Genomic DNA, 21,943 nt, shown 5'->3' on the forward strand with positions numbered 1-21,943 from the left:
TGATAAACGTTTTAACCCAGCACATTATAAAGTCCTTTCAGAAAATAATTGTTTATAAATAAATAGTTCTTATTAATTCTGACATTCTTTAAAATAAGTAGGTGTACTTTTGTAAAATTATAATAAGTTTAGAGCTTTCCCATTATTATATGTTTTATAAACAACAATAGTGCTTTCTGTTGATACCAAGTATTGTGCCATGTACAGAAGAGCCCTACTTTGGGGTAAATTCATAATGTTGTTAATGGTGGTTATCAACACTAAAGTCCACAAATAAATGAAATTCTGCTGGGTCACCTCACTCAGAGACCAGGCTCAGATGCCATCTTGGTAAGGAATCATGTAGTGAAAATAAGTTTTTTTTAGCAAATCTAAAGACAAATACAAAGAGTTGTGGAAGAAAGTAAAGGGTTCCTACATGTTGGTTACCAAAGAACCCTCTCACATGCATTCTCTCTCTCTCTCTCTCTCTCTCTCTCTCTCTCTCTCTCTCTCTCTCTCTCTCTGTGTGTGTGTGTGTGTGTGTTATAGTGTAACACTTTGTGACATACTATGAGCAGATACAGGTCTAGAAATGCTTCCTGGACTAACTCACATTCATTTGCTCAGCAAGTTATTTACTGAATATTTCCTATATAAAAACATGATTCTAGTCACTCAGATATAAGGGTGAAGCAATCTGACAGGACGTCTGTCATGGTTATGGACAAAAACGTGCTTTCTTTCCCTCCAGAAATAAAAAAGGGTGGCAATTTCCTTCTCCTTTGCTCAAAGCACAAAGTCTATCATTTCGTTTGGCTTAATGGATGAAGTGATTTTATTATTAGTTTACAAATTACATCTATGACTATTTTGAAACTTATTCAAAAAGAATAGTAGTGCTGCTCTGGCCATTTGTTTTCCGATTATTTTGGTAAAATATTTCCCTGTATTATTCTATGTTGTCCTCAAAATGACCCTGTGTCCCTAAGTAGTGATGATGATGATTTTCTTGAGTAGATCAGAGAATGAGATGTGGAAAAGTTAAGGAATCATCTCACTGTTATAAGACAGTGATGGAACCACTTAATATTGTGAATGACTATCTAAAGAATCTGAAATTTTTCTCCTAAAATTTATGAAATAATATCTTTTCCATCTTTCTGATATTTAGAAATGAATTTTGACATTGCATCACCACCCATTCTTCCAAAATGACAGATCTATTCCATGTTAATTGAGGTAATTATTTCTGTAATTCAAAGAAATGAGACAATCCCATTTTGATGAGATGACTTCAAATATCAAAATCGCCTTTTAAATACGTTCAACCGCTACAGAATGACTAAATACGTTCAACCGCTACAGAATGACTTTCTGTCTATGTCAGTGTCACACAGTGCTGCGAATCTCTTAACTGCATGAATCAGGATAGCAATTGGCAGGTAAAAAAAGAATCTGTGGAGACATTTAATATTCAGAGCATAGATATGCATTTCATTTTTGCAAATTTATATTGCACATTTTCCTTGCAAAATCACTCAAAGTAAAATTCTTTGGGGAATTTTTATCTGTTGCCTATTTCATAACTTGCAAATCAGAAACTTGACAGACAAAGGCAAAAATGATTTTTTTCATTAATTTATACATTCTTATTATAATCAGGAAGCCAGACTCAAAATTACAACAAAAATAGTAAGAAGGTATTGGTCATAATGACTTCTCCTGTGATTTCATATCATAGATTATGTATACCTAGAATGGACTCTTTGCACACACTGTAGGTGTTTCACAGAGTGATGAGGGTGATCCATGCAATAGCCTTGGTTCCCTTCCTATCAACTTTCATAAATGAGGATTTGAAGGCTGAGAAGATTTAAGGGACTGAAGCCCCAGAGTTAGTAATTCAGAGCACCAGGGATTACAGTCAATCCCTAAGTCTGCCTCCTAACTCCTATATTAGTCCAAATCAGAGTAGACTTTTTAACCAATTTCATTAATAAGCAAGTTGATCTCATCTAGAATAGTATAAAAGAATAGCCTCCCCCAATTTCCCACAAGAGCATGTGGGTGTCTCATGGCTGAAAAAAAGACCTGGGAAGATGTAGGAATCATCAGATGTATTCAGGTTTATTTAATATGTGAATCCACTGTCAGTTTTTCTACAGTAATGCAGAATAACAACCTGGGCTTTTAGCATCCTATCTGTCCTTGTCTATCACATTCAGCAATAAATGCTTATCTATTAGCACCTAGGTATTCCTCAGTTTAAAATTCATATTCAATAAAGCCACAAACCTGGACTTGTTGCATGATCCCTGTCACTCTATTCCTCCTATATAATGGGATTAATAACAACAATCTAGCTCCTTTATTAGGTGAATTTGTTTTATAGAATGAATAAGTCATTGGTCTTTTAGACCAGTGCCTGTCCTGTCTCTACATTACTAGTTGGCTACTACTTTTGTGCTGAAGACCAAATAGGGCAATAGGTATAGAGATAACTTTATAAAGATCCTCCAAAGCCTAAAGAGCAATGATGTTGGGATCTAAGTACACAGCAGCATCCTGTGTCCATCAGGAGCCCAGAGGACAGACCACTAAGAAGATACTCAAGAGGAAGTCAAATCCAAGTCCACAAAATTTCTTTATTCAGTTCCACTGACAATCCTTTGGCCTTGCTCTGTCTTGGATCCATTCCTGCTCTAGACAGCTTAGACCATGAAGCTATCCAAGAAGAAAGGATAAAGGTTTGTGTACCATGCGTTTAAAACTAAGCAATTGGTAGATTTACCATCTTAATGTGGGATTTAGAATCAGGGGGCGATTTCTCCACTACAATCAAGTCCAAGAACAGCAGCCTCTGAAGCAAATCTATTCCAATGTCCACAAAGGCTACCAAAAAATTTGTGTTTTTTTTTCCTATTGAATATCACCTAGAAACCCATGAATATAACAACTTCATACTCACTATCATTTAAAAAAATTGTTCTAATCAAACAAGAGACAAATTAGCTGACATCCCAAGAGTATTTTGGATGCACTACAGGAGACTGCCTCAAGCCTGCTGTCCTTCCCTACCCCACATCATCACTTCTTTTTCTTTCCTTGGTGTTAGATATGAAACCCAGGGCCTCAAGCATGCTAGACATGGAGGCATGCTCCAAATCTGCCCTAGATCTACACCTGTAAGACGGGTATAGTGAGTTAGACTCTTCAACACAGAAAAGAAGAAATGATCTTACTTTATGCAAAAGAAGAATGTTTCTGTGGAAGGCTCATTCACCCCTCCAGCACCAAGCCCACATAGTAAGAGAAGGAGAAACATGTCCTTCAGCATCTCTGAGCTGCTGGCTTTTGTTTTGCAACACAAAATCAAAATATTTACTTGACCTTGTTACATTTTTTAAAAAAATAAATTATTTATTTATTTATTTATTTTACATCCCAACAACAGATTCCCTTGCTTCCTCTTTTCCCAGTTCATTCCTCTATTGCCCCTCTGTTCCCACCCTCCAATCCACCTCCACCTCCATTTCTGTTTAGGAAAGGCAGGTCTCCCATGAGTATCAACTAAACATGGCATATGGAGTTGCAGTAAAACTAAGCAACTCCCCATGTATTAAGACTGGGCAAGGCAACTTAGTATGAGGGGTAGGGTCCCAAAAGCCTATAAAAGAGTTAGAGACAGCCCCAGTTCCCATTGTCAGGAGTTCCACAAGAGACCAAGCTACACAACCGTAACATATATGGAGAAAGCCTAGGGACTTGTTGCTCTTAAATGGGGCCATGCTCACCAACAGCCGTGTGCATTTATTCACTCGTTTAACTAATTATTTTGAATTTGTACTTTATGCCAGGCATTCTTCATGCAACCCCCTTCATAAGCAAATAAGGCCAAATAATAAACTTATAATTTTAAAAGATGAAAATGTTCTATTAGTAACCCATTCCTTTATACAACCCATGCCACACTTTCCAACAAGAAAATTGAATGTGAACACTGATGCATTCATTCTGTAATTCATGCCACTAACCCTAAGTCAATAAATAACAATCCACATATCCTTCAAAAATGTAAAGAATGAATGGAAGTATTTCATGGCCAGTTGACTTGAACAGCTGATAACCAAAGTAGGCAACTACTTAATTGATATGAATTCGATTAAATACCCCATCTCTCTCCAACCATCTAAAAACCTCTCTTTATTTCTTTAAATTCTCACCACTAAAGACTCACCTAAGCTACCGAGATTTTTTTTTTCTTTTTCTTTTTTATGATACAGTCATTAGCCTTGAAAACATATTCATTGCAGTTGGGTTGCCTTCCTCTTCAGTGTGACTTGTGAGCATTCTGTAACACAAAGGGCAAGTCTATCTGTATGAGCAGCATAAAGAACTAGGAAATCAGCTCACTGTGTGATAAGTAAGTCCCTAGACACTTTAAGCAACTCTGTAAGTTAATTGTGTATCAAGATCTCCATATAAACAACGAACATAAATTACCTTGACAGGAGGCTGGGAACTACTTCATCTGGAGAATTTTGTGCTTGTTCTATTAGGTGTCTTAAGAAAGGTGTTGGCTTCATAACTGAATGATGATATTATGTACTTGACAAATCAGACAGCATTTGGTGTATAAACCTTAAGTCAAAACATATTCTTTTCCTTGAAGTCTGTTATCACTTATCTTAGGAACAAGTGCTCTGTGTTGGAAAGTGTCATGCAAATACATTCAAGCATGGCCATCAATTATATAGGCCTTTCTCATAAAAGGTTATCAATCTACATCTGTGGAATGCATGACAGATACAGGATACACTGCAGATGTTACCTCATTCCCACCCTCCAAAGTTCTCACTTATGAGAAGCAATACATCATTATCAAAGTGTAATGGTGAAAGCAAACATGTTATCTGTAACCTGACATTTGCTCATAGATTTAGATGTAATATTATTATCATTAGTTCTACACATTCATCAGTACATTGTAAATCCATAAGTTTTTTATGACTTAAGAGGGACTGTCAACTACAACCATTGTTGGCATAGGATATGTTGTGGGATGTATGTTCACAGTGTCTGCCGTGAATGCTAGCTTTTGGAATATAAGCCATTGGGAAGTCACCAATGGTGGTCACCTGAACCAGGCTCAGGTCCTCAGGCCTTTACACAGTGAGCAAATGCAAATGGGACCAACACTACAGGCAAGAATTCAGGAATTGACTTCTTTGTTATTTCAAGAATCATACAGGACATAGATTGAACTGCATCCTCTCACCTACAACTCTAAGAGCTAGGACTAATTCCATTGGGCTCATTTCTCAAACACAATGACAAGGCTAACAAGGCAGTATTCAATATCTCTACCTGAATGGTGCCCTCTCAACCACTGGAATTAGATTTCTAACCGAGGCTGAATTTGATTAACAATTAAGAGAATACAGACAAGAAATAGAAACCAAGGTTTCCAGCGACTCTATAAAAATGTTTTTAGGTAGGTAGTTTTTGTAAAATAAAACCAACTCAATGTGTATAAAGGATATTAAGTACATATATCAACACATATAAATACACATATAAGTTTATAATATGTGTGTTAAATTTATTTGTATCATGTAAAACTGTTTTGTGTAATATTTCTTTTTTTCTATCTCCAACTCACTTATTTCTTAATAAAATTTGTAAAGAGAGCATCACTGAGTTTTTATATATATGAGAATGATAATTACCCTATATAGATCAATCTGCCAAGTGTCCCCATTATCTTTAGATGCATCTATATTTAAAACACATAGCTATTCCTAACTAATCATAATATTTTGTGCATTTTTGTGAAGAATATGATATTGGAAACCTAACAACTCCTCATTTTACAAAGGAAAAAAATTATGTCAAGAAATGTTTAAATTACAGGTATCCTAGAGTCACTGAAGAGCAGGGGTGGAACCAGCTCTCCCCTCTGCTCAGCGACAGTGCTCAGTGTTCCTTTCCACTGTCATACGGGTCATGTCACGTCACATCGCATTGCTCCCAGTGTTTGCAACAGTAAAATAACATATGGTTTAAATTAGGAATGGGACTTCGAGTGTACGTGTGATAGACGTAGGAATGCCTAATGGAAACAGTGATGCCAACAAATTAAATGGCACTCTGCAAGCATGTTGGGGTTCTGGAGACAGTAAAGGAAGAAATATCCATCATCCCTGAAATATCATTTCTTTCCTGACTCTCCTGGCCCAGCAACATAGCTCATGTTTAACTCATACTCTCGAGACAATCAAGCTATTTAGCCCATCGTCCCTTCTCCTCCCACACTGCACCCTAATTTTATCTCCTCTGATTCATTGTTTACATCCTCCATTCATGAGTTGTAATTGAGTCTGTTTAACTGCCTATTGATTTCTGATCAAATAGTTTAATCTGACTTGTCTTTTTGGTTCTTCATAACCTGTTTACATTTTCTTTTCTTTTTCCAGTAGAGAATTACCACCAAATAAATATCCCATTACTAAATGCTTCTGCCTTGCCCACGCCTACCCTGTCTGCCTCTCTTTTTCTCAGATTCTCCCATTACCCACACATATTTTCCATGCAGCTCTTGTCACCATTCCAAATTCACCATGGAGCTCTTCCATCACTGCTTATCTGAACTTTTCCCTACTTGTTCTGTATTGTCAGTGTGGTGTTTCCAACTCAATGTAAATGTGAGAATCACATTGAAGAATCTTTTGAACATTCTTCTGCCCAGTTCTTATACACTTTAGTATTCTGTTCACTCTAACAAGATGAAGACTTGACTATGGGACAGTACAGACAAGAGAGAGGATGAGAGAGAACCTGTTGCATCTAAGTGATACTGATCATTGCATCAGGGCTCCCTCTGGATTTTCATGTCAAGCCTCTTGGTCCACATCACTCCACACTGGGTTAATATGAACAGCTTCTACGCCAGGTTCAGCCAACCCTTCTTCTCTAACCTGGGTCCTATGTCCAATCCACATGCCACCAGGTTGACAATCATTTTATCTTCCTTTCCCATTCTGAAGACAAAGTCAAAAGAAACTTTCATTTATAATCCAACCGTTTTTCCACCTTGAGAGACAATTGCATCCCTTTTGAACGGCGGAATCCCTTTTTCGGGTTTGGAAGGAGATTTAATAACATGATGGCCCATGGAAGGCTCCTCCCAATGTCTCAGTCTTCCTTAGACCCCACCTAAGGCTAGGAAATATCACTAGCACCCATGTGCTTCTAGCACCCCTTCCCTTCTAGCACCCTCAGAGACCTCGAAGTAGAGATCTTAAGATGGCTGGACTTTTCACCAGACTATCTTCCTGTCCTCTACTCAGAGAGCAGAGAGCAAGGTGCCACCCAAAGCTCCCACTCTCTTTCCTGAGCTCTGGCTCCTAGGGACCTGTCTTTCCTCTCTTCCCTCCTTCAGAAATCAGAGCCAGGAGTTCTCAACCAGCTGAGCTTAACTTTACAAATGAAGAGAAATATTTTCTCCTGTGACTTCTTAAAGTAAAAGACAACAGGTCCCAAGTGAGGCAGTTTGATATATTTTTTCTTTATTTTAAATTTATCTTTGCTTATTTAGTCATGAATGGAAGAATCACAGAACTGTCTCAGAAGAGACCACTCCCAGCTTCAGCTTCTCCCTAACAGAACAATAAAGAAAAAAGACAAAGAGGAAAGGGGTGTGTGTGGGTGTGATTCCTCCTAGGCCACTGATAGCTTCAACAGTCGTCCTGGAAAACACATACACGACACGCACATTCACACGCACACACGCACGCACACATGCACATAAAGGCATGTTTCTCCCTCATCCTTGTATGAACGGAGTTCCCTCCTCTGCCTCCTGCAGGTATCCTCAGTGTAGACTCCCTTGCTCCTGCCTCACCCACCTACTATATGCCTCCAGGGTCCCCGCCGAGACCTCCCCCGGGGTTCTCCTCCTGGCACACAGAACCGGCAGTGCCACCTGAGCACAACCCAGCAGCTTAGCCCACAGAGTCGCTTCCGCCCTGGGGCCTCACGCACAACCTGGGAAGCCTCCAGCAGGTGCAAACCAGAGGCGGGATCTTAACTTAGCTGCCTCCCTCTTCTGATCAAGGTTATCAAGACTCCAGCACCTTGTATTTCCTCCTGATCTGCAGCTCCCGGAAAGTACACTTACCCAGGGCAAGAGCCAGGAGCAGCGGCAGGGAGCTGACGCCGCTGCCCGGGGCGGCCGGGTCCATCAACCGTGCTGTGCGGGGCAGGGCAGCCCCTGGAAGAGCCTCCCTGCTCCTTCTTCGTGCCCTTCCCAGGCCCCGGCACCGACAGGGTGCTTGGAAACTAATCCCTGAGCCAGGAGGAAGCGAAACTACACAGCAGGCAGCCTGGCTACGGGGCAGGGAAACACCCGGGGCGGGCAGCCAGCGGGCTCCAGTGTTGCCCAGCCCTGGGAGTCTCCTATTTATCCTAGAGCCTTCTGCACACACCCCCGGAGAGGCGCACCACTTGGTGCTGGTAGCCTGCACGCTGCTCCCACCCTGCTGCCCCACACCCCATACCCACACCCAAGGACATACTCAGATGGCCATGGGGCCAGCTCACCCACTCCCCCTGCTGGGTCTCACCTGATTCTTCCTTTCTCTCACCCCTGGGTAAGCAAGCAAGGTAAAGTGGACCCAGAAGAGTGACAGAAAATGACCCACTGCCGGTGCCTCAACTCCCTCACGGAACCCTCTGAGGGAAAAGTCAGAGCCAAACACTATGGAACTCTCCATCTGGCTAAGCTGGAGTTAGAGACCTGAGCCAAGTTCCTTGAAGAAACTCAGGCATTTGACAGTTGACACAGGCAGGCAATTTCTCCAGATCCATAGCTGTCTGTCAATTTCTTAAAGGAGGCAGCTCAGTTTTCAATGTCTTCTATCAATTTATTAACTTTTATGAATTTATTAACGAACACTTCGGTAAGATTTTAGCTCACCAGAATCTCCTTTCGAAGCTGCGGCGGGGCACACCTGTGATCCCAGCCCTTAGGTCTGAAGTAGGAGGAATAGCAAGTTGTCAGGATCGGCCTAGATCACATAGCATAATCTTAGCTCCGAAGCTAACTTACTAACGAATCCACTAAATACACAGATAAATGAAAGAACTTGATTCATGGTTTATTTATCCATTATATTTCGTTTATTTACCCTCTTAATTCTAGTTGGATCTTTCCAAATAAGACTTTTTTTCTTGTCTTGCCAAGCCTTGTTCCTACTTCAACATGCCTGGTTATGGGAAGTTGTTATGCACAAAGCTGTTTCTGGAGCCCCAAAACATGCTCAATGGCCTTCAAAGAGGGAAAAGAGCTTCCAGTTTTACCTTCTATTATAAACCTATTTGCCTCTGAAAAGGCCAAAGGGTTTTGGTCTTGGGTACTGACTTATTGATCTTGTAAAAGCAATACATAGAAGCCTCCCATGTTCAGAACTTGTATTTCTGATATTTCTGACATACAACAAATATCTTTTACATATGAAGTGTGAGTCAAGCATCTGCCCCCCACCTTTCCCATCCTATTTTGTTGCTAAACCAATCCTAATTATTTTAGTGCTTTAGGCAACTAATGTATCTCGAAGAAGGAAATTTGGTTCTTTGGTTTTTAAATCCATCCATTCCAATTTCCCCCTTAGAGACCTGGGAAAGAGGGCTTACTGAGACAGAGGGTGGGAGTGGGGTCTAGAACATCTCAGTACTGGGGGATAGAAGGTGTGCAGATGGAGGAAGCCAGTGGGCTCTAGAATCACTGCCATTGGCTCAGCACTTCTCTGTCCTTTTTCTTTCTGGCATCTTCTCCCTCTCTTATACCAAGGCACTCCCTGAGATGGCACCATAGTCAACACCTGTTCTCTTACCTCCTACAGTCTGCTACAGTCCTCTTGTCCTATCCAGTATCTGTAAATGTGATCTGTAAATTTAAAAAAAAAAAAGAAGGAAGGAAGGAAGGAAGGAAGGAAGGAAGGAAGAAAGAAAGAAAGAAAGAAAGAAAGAAAGAACACCTAAGCAAAGTGCACCATATGTTTACTGAGACTTATAAAGAGCCAGGACATGATAGATATATATTTAGCATTCCTGACATTCAAATGGTAAATTAACTTTTTCAGGCCACTAGAGGATGAAATAGTCTAATTTAATAAACTAACTAGGCCAGATAAATTAGTATCTTTTACGAAAGCTTTATTTGCTGACAGAAATAAAATAAAAGCTCCCAAGAAAATGTCCTCTAGATTTCCAGGCTTCAGAGAGCCATTTCTCTTCAAGGTCAAGAGAATCTCTCTTCCTCTTCTACTCTTTCTTCTCCTTCTTCTTCCCTCCCCTCCTTCATTCTCTTCTTCCCTTCCTCCCCCTTTCTCCTTCTCTGTCTCCCCACTTCCCAAAACTCTACTTGTTTAAGGAGGTATTTAAATCTGAAATCCAAACTTTAATTTTGGGAAGCTGGAGGTTTAGCTTTGATCTTCCTGTGCCCTTTTTCTTGTTGATAAGGTGTGTCTCAAGTCTTCAGAGAGTATGCTGTCTATAACCAAAGAGGAATAACTCAGTGTGGCACAGAAGTCACAAACAGAACTTACATCCACTGAGCTAGACATTATTAGGATGACGTCATCCCTGTGCCAGGATTAGTCAAGCGTAACCAGCACTCCCAAATCTGGTATGAGGCTTAAGAAGATTCCTGTGAAGGACCTATAAGATCAGCCTTGGCTACTTCCCACACAGAGGAGCCTCCATCGAGAACATTCCTCCCCCTCCTCTGGACAAGACAAAGTGAGCCACAGCACATAAACATACACACATGATGATGCAAGGAAGATTCCAGAATGATTTTATTCTGGGTCAAGATAGTTTCAAAATTTTGGTTGTAGACTATAGAGTCAGCAGTCTGGGGAGGTTCTGGAGTGAGTATCAGTGCAGCTTAATTCAATAAGAGTAGCAAATGAACATCCTTTTATAATACATTGCTTTGTTATAATGATGAAACAAATTTTATAAAATATTGAGTTACTGTCTAATAAAATGCTGATTAAATATCTGTGCTCAGATTTTCTATTTACTTGGTTGTATTTTACAGTTGAATTATTCTGTGGAGGACTCCCTGCCATTTTGCTTTGCCTGTCTTTTTCTTGCCCACTTTTAGGTTTGGGAAACCTTTCTGTTCAGTGTCTTGGGTAATCTACGTTTTTATAAAATGCCTATTTGGTTCACTATCTTTTCTAAAGAGCAGACTTGAGATTTGAGCAGATCTCAACATATTCACCCATGGAATGTTAATTCTGATTGTTTGGGTTCACTGTTATCTTTTCCTTTAGCCAAAGGATTCATGGTATAAAAACAAAAATCATCTGTTTAAAAAGGAAAGGACAAGCACCTGAGGAGCACGACTTTCAGTTCCCTCCAAGACAAGGCCCTGGCATCCCTCACTAACATGCTTGCTACCATGGTTTGCCTTCATGTCCTCCCACACGGTGCCAGGATCCCGTCAGTGCAGACACTCCTGGGGTGGGATAACAGGGGTGGGATACTATGAGACACTGGTTTAGGGCTCTGTTCACCCGGAGCTGGATCACCGAATGGACGAATCACAAAACCTTCACTCCTCCAAGCCTCAGTTTCCCCAGCTACAGACTGTAGCAGTAACTGGTGTAGTGTTTATGGCACACAATGATAGACACCTCTAAGGCCAAAATCTGGTGCATTAGAAATTATCCAATGAGTTACAACTGTTAAGTTATTAAACTTTAGAAGAGCCGTAGAGAAAGCAAAGGGGAACTGTTTTCTTACTAATAGCTGAGCTGGAGTGAAGGAAATAGAGTAAAGGCTATACTGAGATAGACCCCAAGTTGAGATTCGTTGGATCTGGGGTACCATTATGTCTCCTCACACTCATTGGTTTTGTGGTCCTCTTCTCCACACCTTCCCATCCATCCATCCATCCATCCTCCTTCAGTTCTCCTTATTAGGAAAGGTAGCCCAAGACCTAGCATACAATATTTTACTAAACAGTGTCTTAGTTACCTTTCTATTACCATAAGTGAATACCATAGACTTGATGACATATGAAGAATGGAATTTTATTTATTTAGCTCATAGTTCTGACAACCTGGGTATCCAAGAGTATAACAGCAGTACATGGTGAAGGCCTTCTTCATAAGATGTTAGGAAGCATCAAGTGGTAAGACATAGTATGTATTGCTTGGACCTCATTTTCTACATACAAAGTCACAAATATCATTGTGACCTCATGGAACCTAAATCACCACTCAAGAGCCCCTCCTTAACATATAATTAATGTAAATAACTTTCTAACACATGAACTTTTGTTTAAAAACACTCAAATCACAGAACTATTCCCCTGGCCCTGCAATGAAAGAAATACGTCTATTCAACCTCAGAAGTCTCAAAGTCTTAATTGATTCCAGCACTAGTTGAAAAGTCTAAAATCTAGAGTCTTATTTGACTTAGATGTGAGATTCAAGGCTGGATTAACCCTGGGTCAGATTGCGCCAGCTCTGAGCCTATGAAATCAAGAGATGTAATGTCCTTCCAAATACAGTGGTGAGACAACCTCACTCCAAATGAGAGAATGAAGTGAGGGGAAAGGAACAATAAGGCCCAGAAACTCCAAACCCGGCAGAGAAAACAGCACTGTCTCAGAGATCAGTCTCATTTGATTCCATGCCTCACGCATGTATCTCTGTGGCCTTCTTGGGTTTACCCCATGCTTCAGCTCACTTAAGACAGAGCTTGCTGTCTGAACCTCTCCAAAACTGTCATTGTATCTCTGTAATCCTGGATTCTCAGAGACACCCCCACATTCCAGGAGGCTTTGCCCGAGAGAAGGTTTCCTGCAGAGGCTCAACCCTTATATCAAGGTTCTGCCTGAGGCTCTGGGCATCTGGGACTCTGGCCCACCGAGCCATCATGACATCTTTTGAAATATATGTGGAGGAAGGCAAGCCCTCACAGCTCTTGTATTCTTCAGGGCTACAGAATACACATCATCTATATGAGACTCCCTTCTAGAGTGGAGGATGGAGTCTCACTTCAGGTCATTTGGCCAATATCTAGAGCAGAAATTACAGAAGAATTGGAGTAGCAAAGATCTAAGGCTTTTATGTGAAGTGAGTTCATGTAGGGTGCTCTGGGCTAGAGCCTTGAAGATACTCTTCCCCCCTAGTCTGCGGTGGTAAGGACACACTTGAAAATACTCTTCCCCCACCCAGTCTGGTGGTAAGGACACACTTGAAGGTCTCAGAAATTTAAACGGAGACTGCACTTTCATTTCCAGCTGCTCAGACCCAAATGATCACACAGAAACTCTATTAATTACAACACTGTTTGGTCAATGACTCAGGCGTATTCTTAGCTAGTTCTTACATCTTAAATTAACACATTTCTATTAGTCTGTGTATAACCACAAGGCTGTGGCTTACTGGTAAGGTTCTGGTGCCCTTCTCATTCAGCAGCTGCATGGCATCTCCCTGACTCCACCTACTCTTTCTCCCTGTACCTCTGTTTGGATTTCCCACCTGGCTGTCCTATGCTAAGCCATTGGCTGAAACAGCTTTATTCATCAACCAATAAAAGCAACACATATACAGAAGGACATCTCACATCACTAAAATGCTTAACAAGTCTTCTAGTATTCATTGATCCCTTCTATCCATACTAATCTACAAAACAAGAGGTCACCCAGCACTCGGGAGGCAGAAGCAGGCGAATCTCTGTGAGTTCAAGACCAGCCTGGTCTACAGAGCTAGTTCCAGGACAGGCTCCAAAGCCACAGAGAAACCCTGTCTCGCAAAAAAAAAAAAAAAAAAAAAAAAAAAAAAACAAGAGGTCACATTTCTGCCACACAGCCAGGCTGAGGATTTTCCAAATCTTTATGTTCTCTTTCCATTTTTACAGTAAATTCATCTTTAAGTTATTTCTTTGCCCTCTCATTTTTCCTTTAAGGCATTAAAAGCAACTACCCCATAGCCTGAATGCTTTGCTGCTCAGAATTCCACCTGAATAGGGAAAAGGGGGCTTCAAAGTGTGCATAACAAATTTAGAGGGTTTATTAGTCAAGATTCTTCAGAGGAACAGACTAATGGATGTGTACTATGAAAGGAGATTTATTAGGTTGGCTTACATGATTTCAGGAGATATCTTAGAAGCAACAGCTCAGGTGAGGAGCCCCCTCCGGACACATGCACTATCACTGTGAAGCTGTCGGGGCAAAAAAGATCTTATTCCTACCATGCCCCTAGGTTCCAGTTAGTCAAATGCATAGATGGGTGGTGGCATATCCCTTCAATCCCAGCACTCAGGAGGCAGAGACAGAGACATCTTATCTCTTCAATAGGTCACGTTCACAGACTGGGGAAGACTTTCCTTAGTTAAAGATACATGAGGGAACTTACTAACTTTAATGAATTCCACTATAATGAAATGCTGGAGGCAATTCATTCATAAAGAAACAAAAAGTTTTATTTTGGCTCATAGCTATGAAGATTCCACTCCAAGATCAAATAACCCCATTTCTTAGGGTCTGCGGTGATCATAGCTTGGCATATAGAGGACACATTGTGCAGCAAACCACTCACCTCTTAAGGCAAAAAACAGAGAAAAAAGAAGAGACCAGGGTATTACAACTTCCTTCAAGGGCATGCCCCCAGTAAGCAAAGGATCCTTCTCTAGTCCCTGCCTCCCTGGCTTTACTACTACCCAACAGCACCTTTATGGAGATTGGGAATGTAATAATATGTGAGTCTTTAGGAGACATTGATTCAAACCACAGTAAAGAAATGCTCAATTGTCTACTAAAATAATAGCTGGGCATTTACTGGTGCTCACTATGTACCAGAAATCATTCTGCACGTTTCATATACATTAACTTCTAAAACCTACATCCAGCACATTGTGAGCTATGTCCTCCTGTTACACTAATTTCACATTCACATTCATGGCAAGAACACAGACGCTGAGCGATGGACCCAAAACAGCTTGTAATAGGTGGCAGAGCTATGCTATATTCAGGTTCTGAGCTCTCGGTGTATTCTTCAAATTCAATGGACTTCCCAGAAACTGATTTTGAGGAGTTAAACAGTAGTGGGGGCATAAGAGGAGGTTAGTCTTTTTTATTTTACTGTTACATGATTTTCCCACAGAGCAAAACAAAGTAGAAAAGAAAAACACCTGAAGGGACCTGAAAACGCAAGACGAGAGTGGAGATCTTGAGATTTCTCCACGCCTTTGATGAGGGATTTGGTACTGTGACTTCATCCTGATTGTTTCTCAAGACACCAGGGGTCAAGCTCAGCTCAGGGTGATCTGGTAAAATCATGACCGAAGGACTATGGAACAGGGAGTTGTTTTTAATGCTCCACAAAGAGAAGAACACATTATCATGTAGATAACAGGCTACCAAGCTTCTCAGACCCGAGAGACTTCTAGTCCCTGGAACACACCTTTCTATATGTTTAGCTTCCAACAGAGAGAGCAGCGGCAAGGAGAGAAGAAAGAAAAAGATTGGCAGGAGAGATGTCGTCAAACACTTGAAAAGCTGTCACACTGAAAATGAATCATATTGATAGCTGTCAGCCCCAATGGCTGTAGTGACTACCTCAGGGTTAGAGGCAGGTGAATTTCAAGTTCACTGTGAAAAAGAACAGTCTAAATAAAATAAAATAAAATAAAATGCTAATGACTGAACATGTTTCTGAGCAACACAGTGAGTTCTTGGCATTGGGCATGTTTATGCTGTGTACTGCAAAGTAAATTCAAATCATTTCATCTCCCTAACCTAGAGACCCTGAGATTCAAAGACTAGATGACCACAAACAGCCTCTTATCAGCCCCCAAATGCTTACACAACATAGTAGGATTTGTTCCTCCAATATCATTTCACAGTCACCAGATGGGCACTAAAAAACCATCTGCCATAAAATTAGGCCTTAAGTTGTAATATAAATGAATTAATTAACTTACAAACAGTTGAAAATCCCCCTACATACATTCTAGGAATCCTTGGGTTGCATCTATAGTATTTTGAGTTCATGGCTCATAATATTTATATGCTCATTTGCTTTCACAGAAATAAAAAAACAAATCCTAAATGTATTTATTACAAACTTTGGATTTCTGGTCTCCAAAATGATATAATCTCATAATTTCTGCACTCTGTAGCCTATCAAGAAATTCAAGCTACCATCAATTATCAATTATTATGCATCCATTCTGATGCAAGTTGTTAAATTTTGACACAGCACAGACAACTGCAGATTATCTAGAATACAGTCTGAAGTGCACACCTAAGGACACAAAATGATTTGAAACAGTGATAAGACTATCAGATGGCACCTACATGGTGCAAATATTCACACAAAAAGAGCTTGGGGCAGGGTTCTTTTCAGCTACAATTGGTGAATGTTGAGTCTGAGATCTCATCTAGATTGGAGAGCTATTACTGAAAGAGACTTGCAGCCGTGATGACAAATGACATTTATAAACCTTAATAACTTTTAAGTGTTGTACCCCTCTTTTAGAGCAAACTGTCAAGATGAGCAATCCAGCATATCTCCTAGAATAAATAAATGGCCTTCAAATATTCTTAGGTTGAGATTTTAAGTTATATTAGTCAGTCTTGGAACTAAAATAAACATCTCAATTTTTTATTTTTTGAAAAATTATTTGTGTGCACAAGTATGTGTGTCTGCATGTGGTTATTCAGATGACATGGCACATGTATGTATACCCTTTATGACTGATTCCAATCAATAATCTAGCACACTAAAGTATTGACATTTCGTTAATAAATACCTTCGGGCAATCTGGACTTACACATTGTCCTTTCCTGTCTCTTCAGGGAGGAGAGAGCAATTATTCCCTCCAAGACAGTACGAAAAATTTAAACATTATTTTAAAAAGCTTCCCTCAACCCTCTAGGTTTATGTACTTCCACAGTGCCTCTGAATTTAAGAATGTATTTGAACTGCTGTTATTCTTGGTCAGCTCCCTACTAACGTCTGAAAGATTTTCCTTTGGACTCAAATGATAGCTCTGCCAGCGATGAGCATCTCCCAGACTTTACTGAGAAAGTGCTTCCAAATGTGTCAGCATCCAGGAAGAGAATCGAGCTGCCTGCACCAACTTAGGGGATTTTTTTTTTTTTAAATGCCCTGCTCAGAAAGAAGAATGTAAGGCAACTAAGGACAGAAATCGTCACCTCTACCTATCCAGTTCTTCACAGCCTGATTTCCTGCTCAATGCCTCTGCATCAGCTGAGATCTTCACCTCGCTGCTGGCAGTGTCATCTGACTGACGTGCCTAATACAGCACCATTTCTCTGCATCAGTGCCTTACCATGCAAAGTGGAGAACAGTGACCATATCATTGCTGTTGGACTCATTGGAAGTAAAATGTGCAACGCACAGAATGTGTTTAAACAAGAAACTGGAACATAGAAAGCACTTCAGAAATATTAACTTCACATAAAAATTCATCCTCTACGCGGGGCCAAGGCTCCTGGACGACCCTGCAGTGGAAATACAGATACATCGAGATCCAGCGTTTCCCATCAGCTCTGTTTGTGTTGGTCTGGTCCACTCTTACCTCTTGCCCAGATTGTTACAACTGGCTTCTGACGGGTTTTCCAGCTTCTATCTGCGCCCCTCCAGACCAGTGTCAATTCAGGACAACTCAGTGGCTGTTTGTTTTTAAATTAGATCTTGTCACTTCTCTATCTCCCCCTCCCTTCCTCTCCCCGCCCCATTATCAACTTATTCTCTACCTTACCCCCCTCCCACCAATACTCAGCAAAATACTTACAATGACCAATAAAGCCGGAAGAGGGGACCGAGACCTCTTTGGGCTCTGCAGGTTGCCACAGGCCTTTGTGGAGATAAAGTTGTATCCAGGGTGTGGGAGAATATTTGCAGTGAAATAAACTGAGATATATCTTGACCCCATTTCTGAAAAATCTCTCTTCAGTGCTGCAGGCTCTTTCTAGTCTTCATTTCTTGGTGTATAATTTGAAATCTAGCTGACCTTCATGCTCAGAAGCCTGGTAATGAATTCAACTCATCTTTGGGCAGATGGTGATAGAACAAATCCTGCACATCGGGAAAGGAGGACATTAATGAAGCAATTAACCTTAGTCAGTGTGTTGCGTGACCCTGGCCCAAGACCAGATAGCAAAACACGGAAAAATGCCTGAACCGAGAAGAGGGTTTATGATCAGTGGGAAGTGGGAGGAATCTGAAAAGCCATGGAAAAGAGCAGTGACATAAAAAAGGTTAAAGGGGCTGGTACTCAGGGGTCATCCCTCCTTGAGGAAGTGACAGCTGCATAGCATTGCGGGGACGGGTTGGGTGGAGAAAGATATCCTTTATTCTTTTAAGTGCTTTTTATTTGGGTTCTTTTTATTTTCTTTCCTTATTCTTTCCTCCTCCTCCTTCTTCTCTTTCCCTCCCTACTTCTTTCCCTCTTCCACTAACTCTTTCTGTCTCTCCCACTCTCCCATTGGCCCTTTCCAGGTTCCATATTTTGTCTAGCATCCATCACACTCTGCTATGTAATCTCTCCCTGGGCTTCCTCCCATACCTCCAGTCAAGAGAGATTCCCAGGTTGCAACAATTCAGGAGAGATGCAGAAAAGGTAGGTGGTCAGATCTGATTTTCCTTTTACACTCAAGTTTTCATCAGTAAGTATGAAAAGAGCGTGAGAACTCTTCACCGAGTCTCTGATCTCCCTTTATCTTCTTGTACATCTCAGCACCAGCCTTGAGTTCCCATTAGCCCACAAACTAAGCACTTGAATCAGAATGATGTTGTTCCCAATGTGTGGGCCTCAGTCAACCCAAATCTGCCATAGGCCTGAACAGAACAAAAAGTGAGGGAAGAGAGAATTTACTGTCTTCCTATCTTTGAGCAGGTACATTGAACTTGAACATATAGCACAGAGTCTTCTCAGATTTCAGATCACACTATGCTGCTTAACTCTCCTGGGTTTCTAGTTAACAGATGGCAGAATGGGGGCTTCTCGGTCCTTATAATTGTGTGAGTAAATTTCTTACACCCATTTCTCTCCCACCCCATGTCTCTCCGTATGTGTGTATTTGTATGTCTTCCTGTTGGTTATTTCTCTAGAGAACCCTGTATAATGGGTACAACATTATTCTCATCAGCATCTCTTTGTATCTCTTCAGCATGTCTATGTCCTTGGTTAGCACTTCTGAATGCAGATGAATGTTAGGGTATGGTGTTGTCTCCATAGCAACATGGCAAATACTCACAGAGAGAAATTATACAACTCAATATCCTTTTCCATTTCTACACTGAGGGCTGCTCTGTAGTATGGCTAATTAGCAAAATAGACCAGGATTTAGCTATGCTTGACAGCAACAAAAAACAAACACATCTTCTATGGATGTATATCATCTCTGGAAGCTTGGCAGAGAGCTGGATGAACTACTGTGAAAGCACTTCCTTCCAAAGTGCTTAGAAAACTTCTTGATACCACACTTTTGATTTTAGTGTACACATATTTTCTTTTCTATTGATTTTATTGAGCTATACATTTTTCTCTGCTCCTCTCCCTTCCTCTCCCCTTGCATTCTACCCTCTCCCATGATCCCCATGCTCCCAATTTACTCAGGAGATCTTGTCTTTTTTCTAATTCCCATGTAGATTAGATCCATGTATGTCTCTCTTAGGGGCCTCATTGTTGTCTAGGTTCTCTGGGATTGTGAATTGTAGGCTGGTTTCTTTGCTTTATGTCTAAAAACCACTTATGAGTGAGTACATATGATAGCTGTCTTTCTGTGTCTCGGTTACCTCAGTCAATATGATGTTTTCTAGAGCCATCCATTTACCTGCAAATTTCAAAACGTCTTTATTTTTTCTACTGTGTAGTACTTCATCGTGCAAATGTACCACATTTCCCTTATCCATTTTTCTGTTGAGGAACATTTAAGTTGTTTCCAGGTTCTGGCTATGACAAACAATGCTGCTATAACCGTAGTTGGGTACATGTCTTTGAGCATCCTTTGGGTATATACCCAAAAGTGGTATTACTGGGTCTTGAGGAAGGTTGTTTCCTAATTTTCTGAGAAATCACCATACTGATATGCAAAGGGGTTGTACCAGCTTGCACTCCCACCAGCAATGCAGGAGTGTTTCCTTTACCCCACAAGCTCTCCAGCATAAGTTGTCATCAGTGTTTTTGATCTTGGCTATTCTTACAGGTTTGTTTTCTTACCTAGTATGTGATCAGTTTTTGAGAAGGTTCCATGAGGAGCTGAGAAGGTATATTCTTGTATGTTTGGATGGAAATTTTCTATAGATGTCTGTTTAGTCCATTTGAGTCATAACATCTGTTAGTTCCTTTATTTCTCTGCTTTCTGTCTGACAGATCTGTCCAGTGGTGAAAGTGGGGTGTTGAAGTCTCCCACTATTAGTGTGTGGGGTTTAATGTGCTATTTAAGCTTTGGAAGTGTTTCTTCTACATATGAGGGTGCCCTTGTGTTTGGGGCATAAACATTCAGTATTGAGATTTTCTCTTGATGGATTTTTCCTGTGACTAATATGAAATGTCCTTCTTTGTCTCTTTTGATTGATTTTAGTTTGAAGCCTATTTTGTTAGATATTAGAATACCTACACCAACTTGTTTCTTAGGTCCATTTGATTGGAAAAAATTTTCCCAACCCTTTACTCTGAGGTAATAACCTGTCTTTGAGGTTGAGGTGTGTTTCTTGTATGCAGCAGAAGGATGGATTCTGTTTCTGTATCCAATCTGTTAGCATGTGTCTTTTTATAGGTGAGTTGAGTCCATTTATATTAAGGTATATTAGTGACCAGTGATTGTTATCTCCTGTTAATTTAGTTTCCATTGTTGGTGATGTTATTTTGTGTGTTTTTCCCTTCTTTTGGATTTGCTGCTGTGAGATCATTAATTGTATATGTTTTTGTTGACACATCAACAAAAACTTCCAACTTCCTTGGATTGGAGTTTTCCTTCTAGTACTTTGTGTAGGGCTGGGTTTGTGTTTAGGTATTGGTTAAATCTGGTTCTGTCATGGAATATCTTGTTTTGTCCTTCTATGGTGATTGAAAGTTTGGTTGGGTATATTAGTCTGGACTGGCATCCATGGTCTCTTAATGTCTGCATAACACCTGACCAGGACATTCTGGCTTGCATTGTTTCCATTGAGAAGTCAGGTATAATTCTGAAAGATCTGCTATATATTACTTGGTCTTTTTCCATTGCTTAACATTCTTTTAATATTTTTACTTTTAATATTAAATAATAAATTTCCTTTGTTTAATGTTTCCTTTCCTTAATATTCTTTCTTTATTCTGTATGTTTAGTGTTTTTATTATTATGTGGCAAGGAGACTGTTTTTTTGATCCAGTCTATTTGGTATTCTGTATCTTCGTGGCATGTCTTTCTTTAGGTTCGGAAAGGTTTCTTCTATGATTTCATTAAATATATTTTCTGTGCTTTTGAATTGAATTTCCCCTTCTTCTATATCTGTTATTAGGTTAGCTCTTTTTATGGTGTCCCATATTTCCTGGATATTTTGTGTTAAGTTTTTGTTAGATTTAGTGATTTTTTTTGACTGTTGAGTCTATTTCCTCTATTGTATCTTCCATCTCTTGGTTTTTTTTTTTTTTTTGACAGGGTTTCTCTGTGGTTTTGGAGCCTGTCCTGGAACTAGCCTCAAACTCACAGAGATCCGCCTGCCTCTGCCTCCCGAGTGCTGGGATTAAAGGCGTGCGCCACCATCGCCCGGCTTCTTCCATCTCTTGTATTCTGCTATTTATGCTTGCATTTGTGGTTCCTGATCATTTTCTCATGATTTCTGTTTCTATAATTCCCTCAGCTAGTGTTTTCTTTATTGTCTCTATTTCAATTTTCAAGTCTTGAATAGTTAATATGTTTGAT

General features: G+C 40.3%; 1 protein-coding gene across 1 annotated transcript in view; it reads right to left on the bottom strand.

The window, feature by feature from the left end:
- Nucleotides 1-8,317, bottom strand: part of Btc (betacellulin) — a 48,236-nt gene extending 39,919 nt beyond the window's left edge. Inside the window, exon 1 of the mRNA XM_057772528.1 lies at nucleotides 8,162-8,317. Within this exon, the coding sequence (XP_057628511.1) occupies nucleotides 8,162-8,225 (64 nt within the window). The 5' untranslated portion in view covers nucleotides 8,226-8,317. The remainder of the gene's footprint in view (nucleotides 1-8,161) is intronic.
- Between the last annotated feature and the right edge of the window lie 13,626 nt (nucleotides 8,318-21,943).

Source organism: Chionomys nivalis, chromosome 6, assembly GCF_950005125.1.
Source record: "Chionomys nivalis chromosome 6, mChiNiv1.1, whole genome shotgun sequence".
NCBI lineage: Eukaryota > Metazoa > Chordata > Mammalia > Rodentia > Cricetidae > Chionomys > Chionomys nivalis.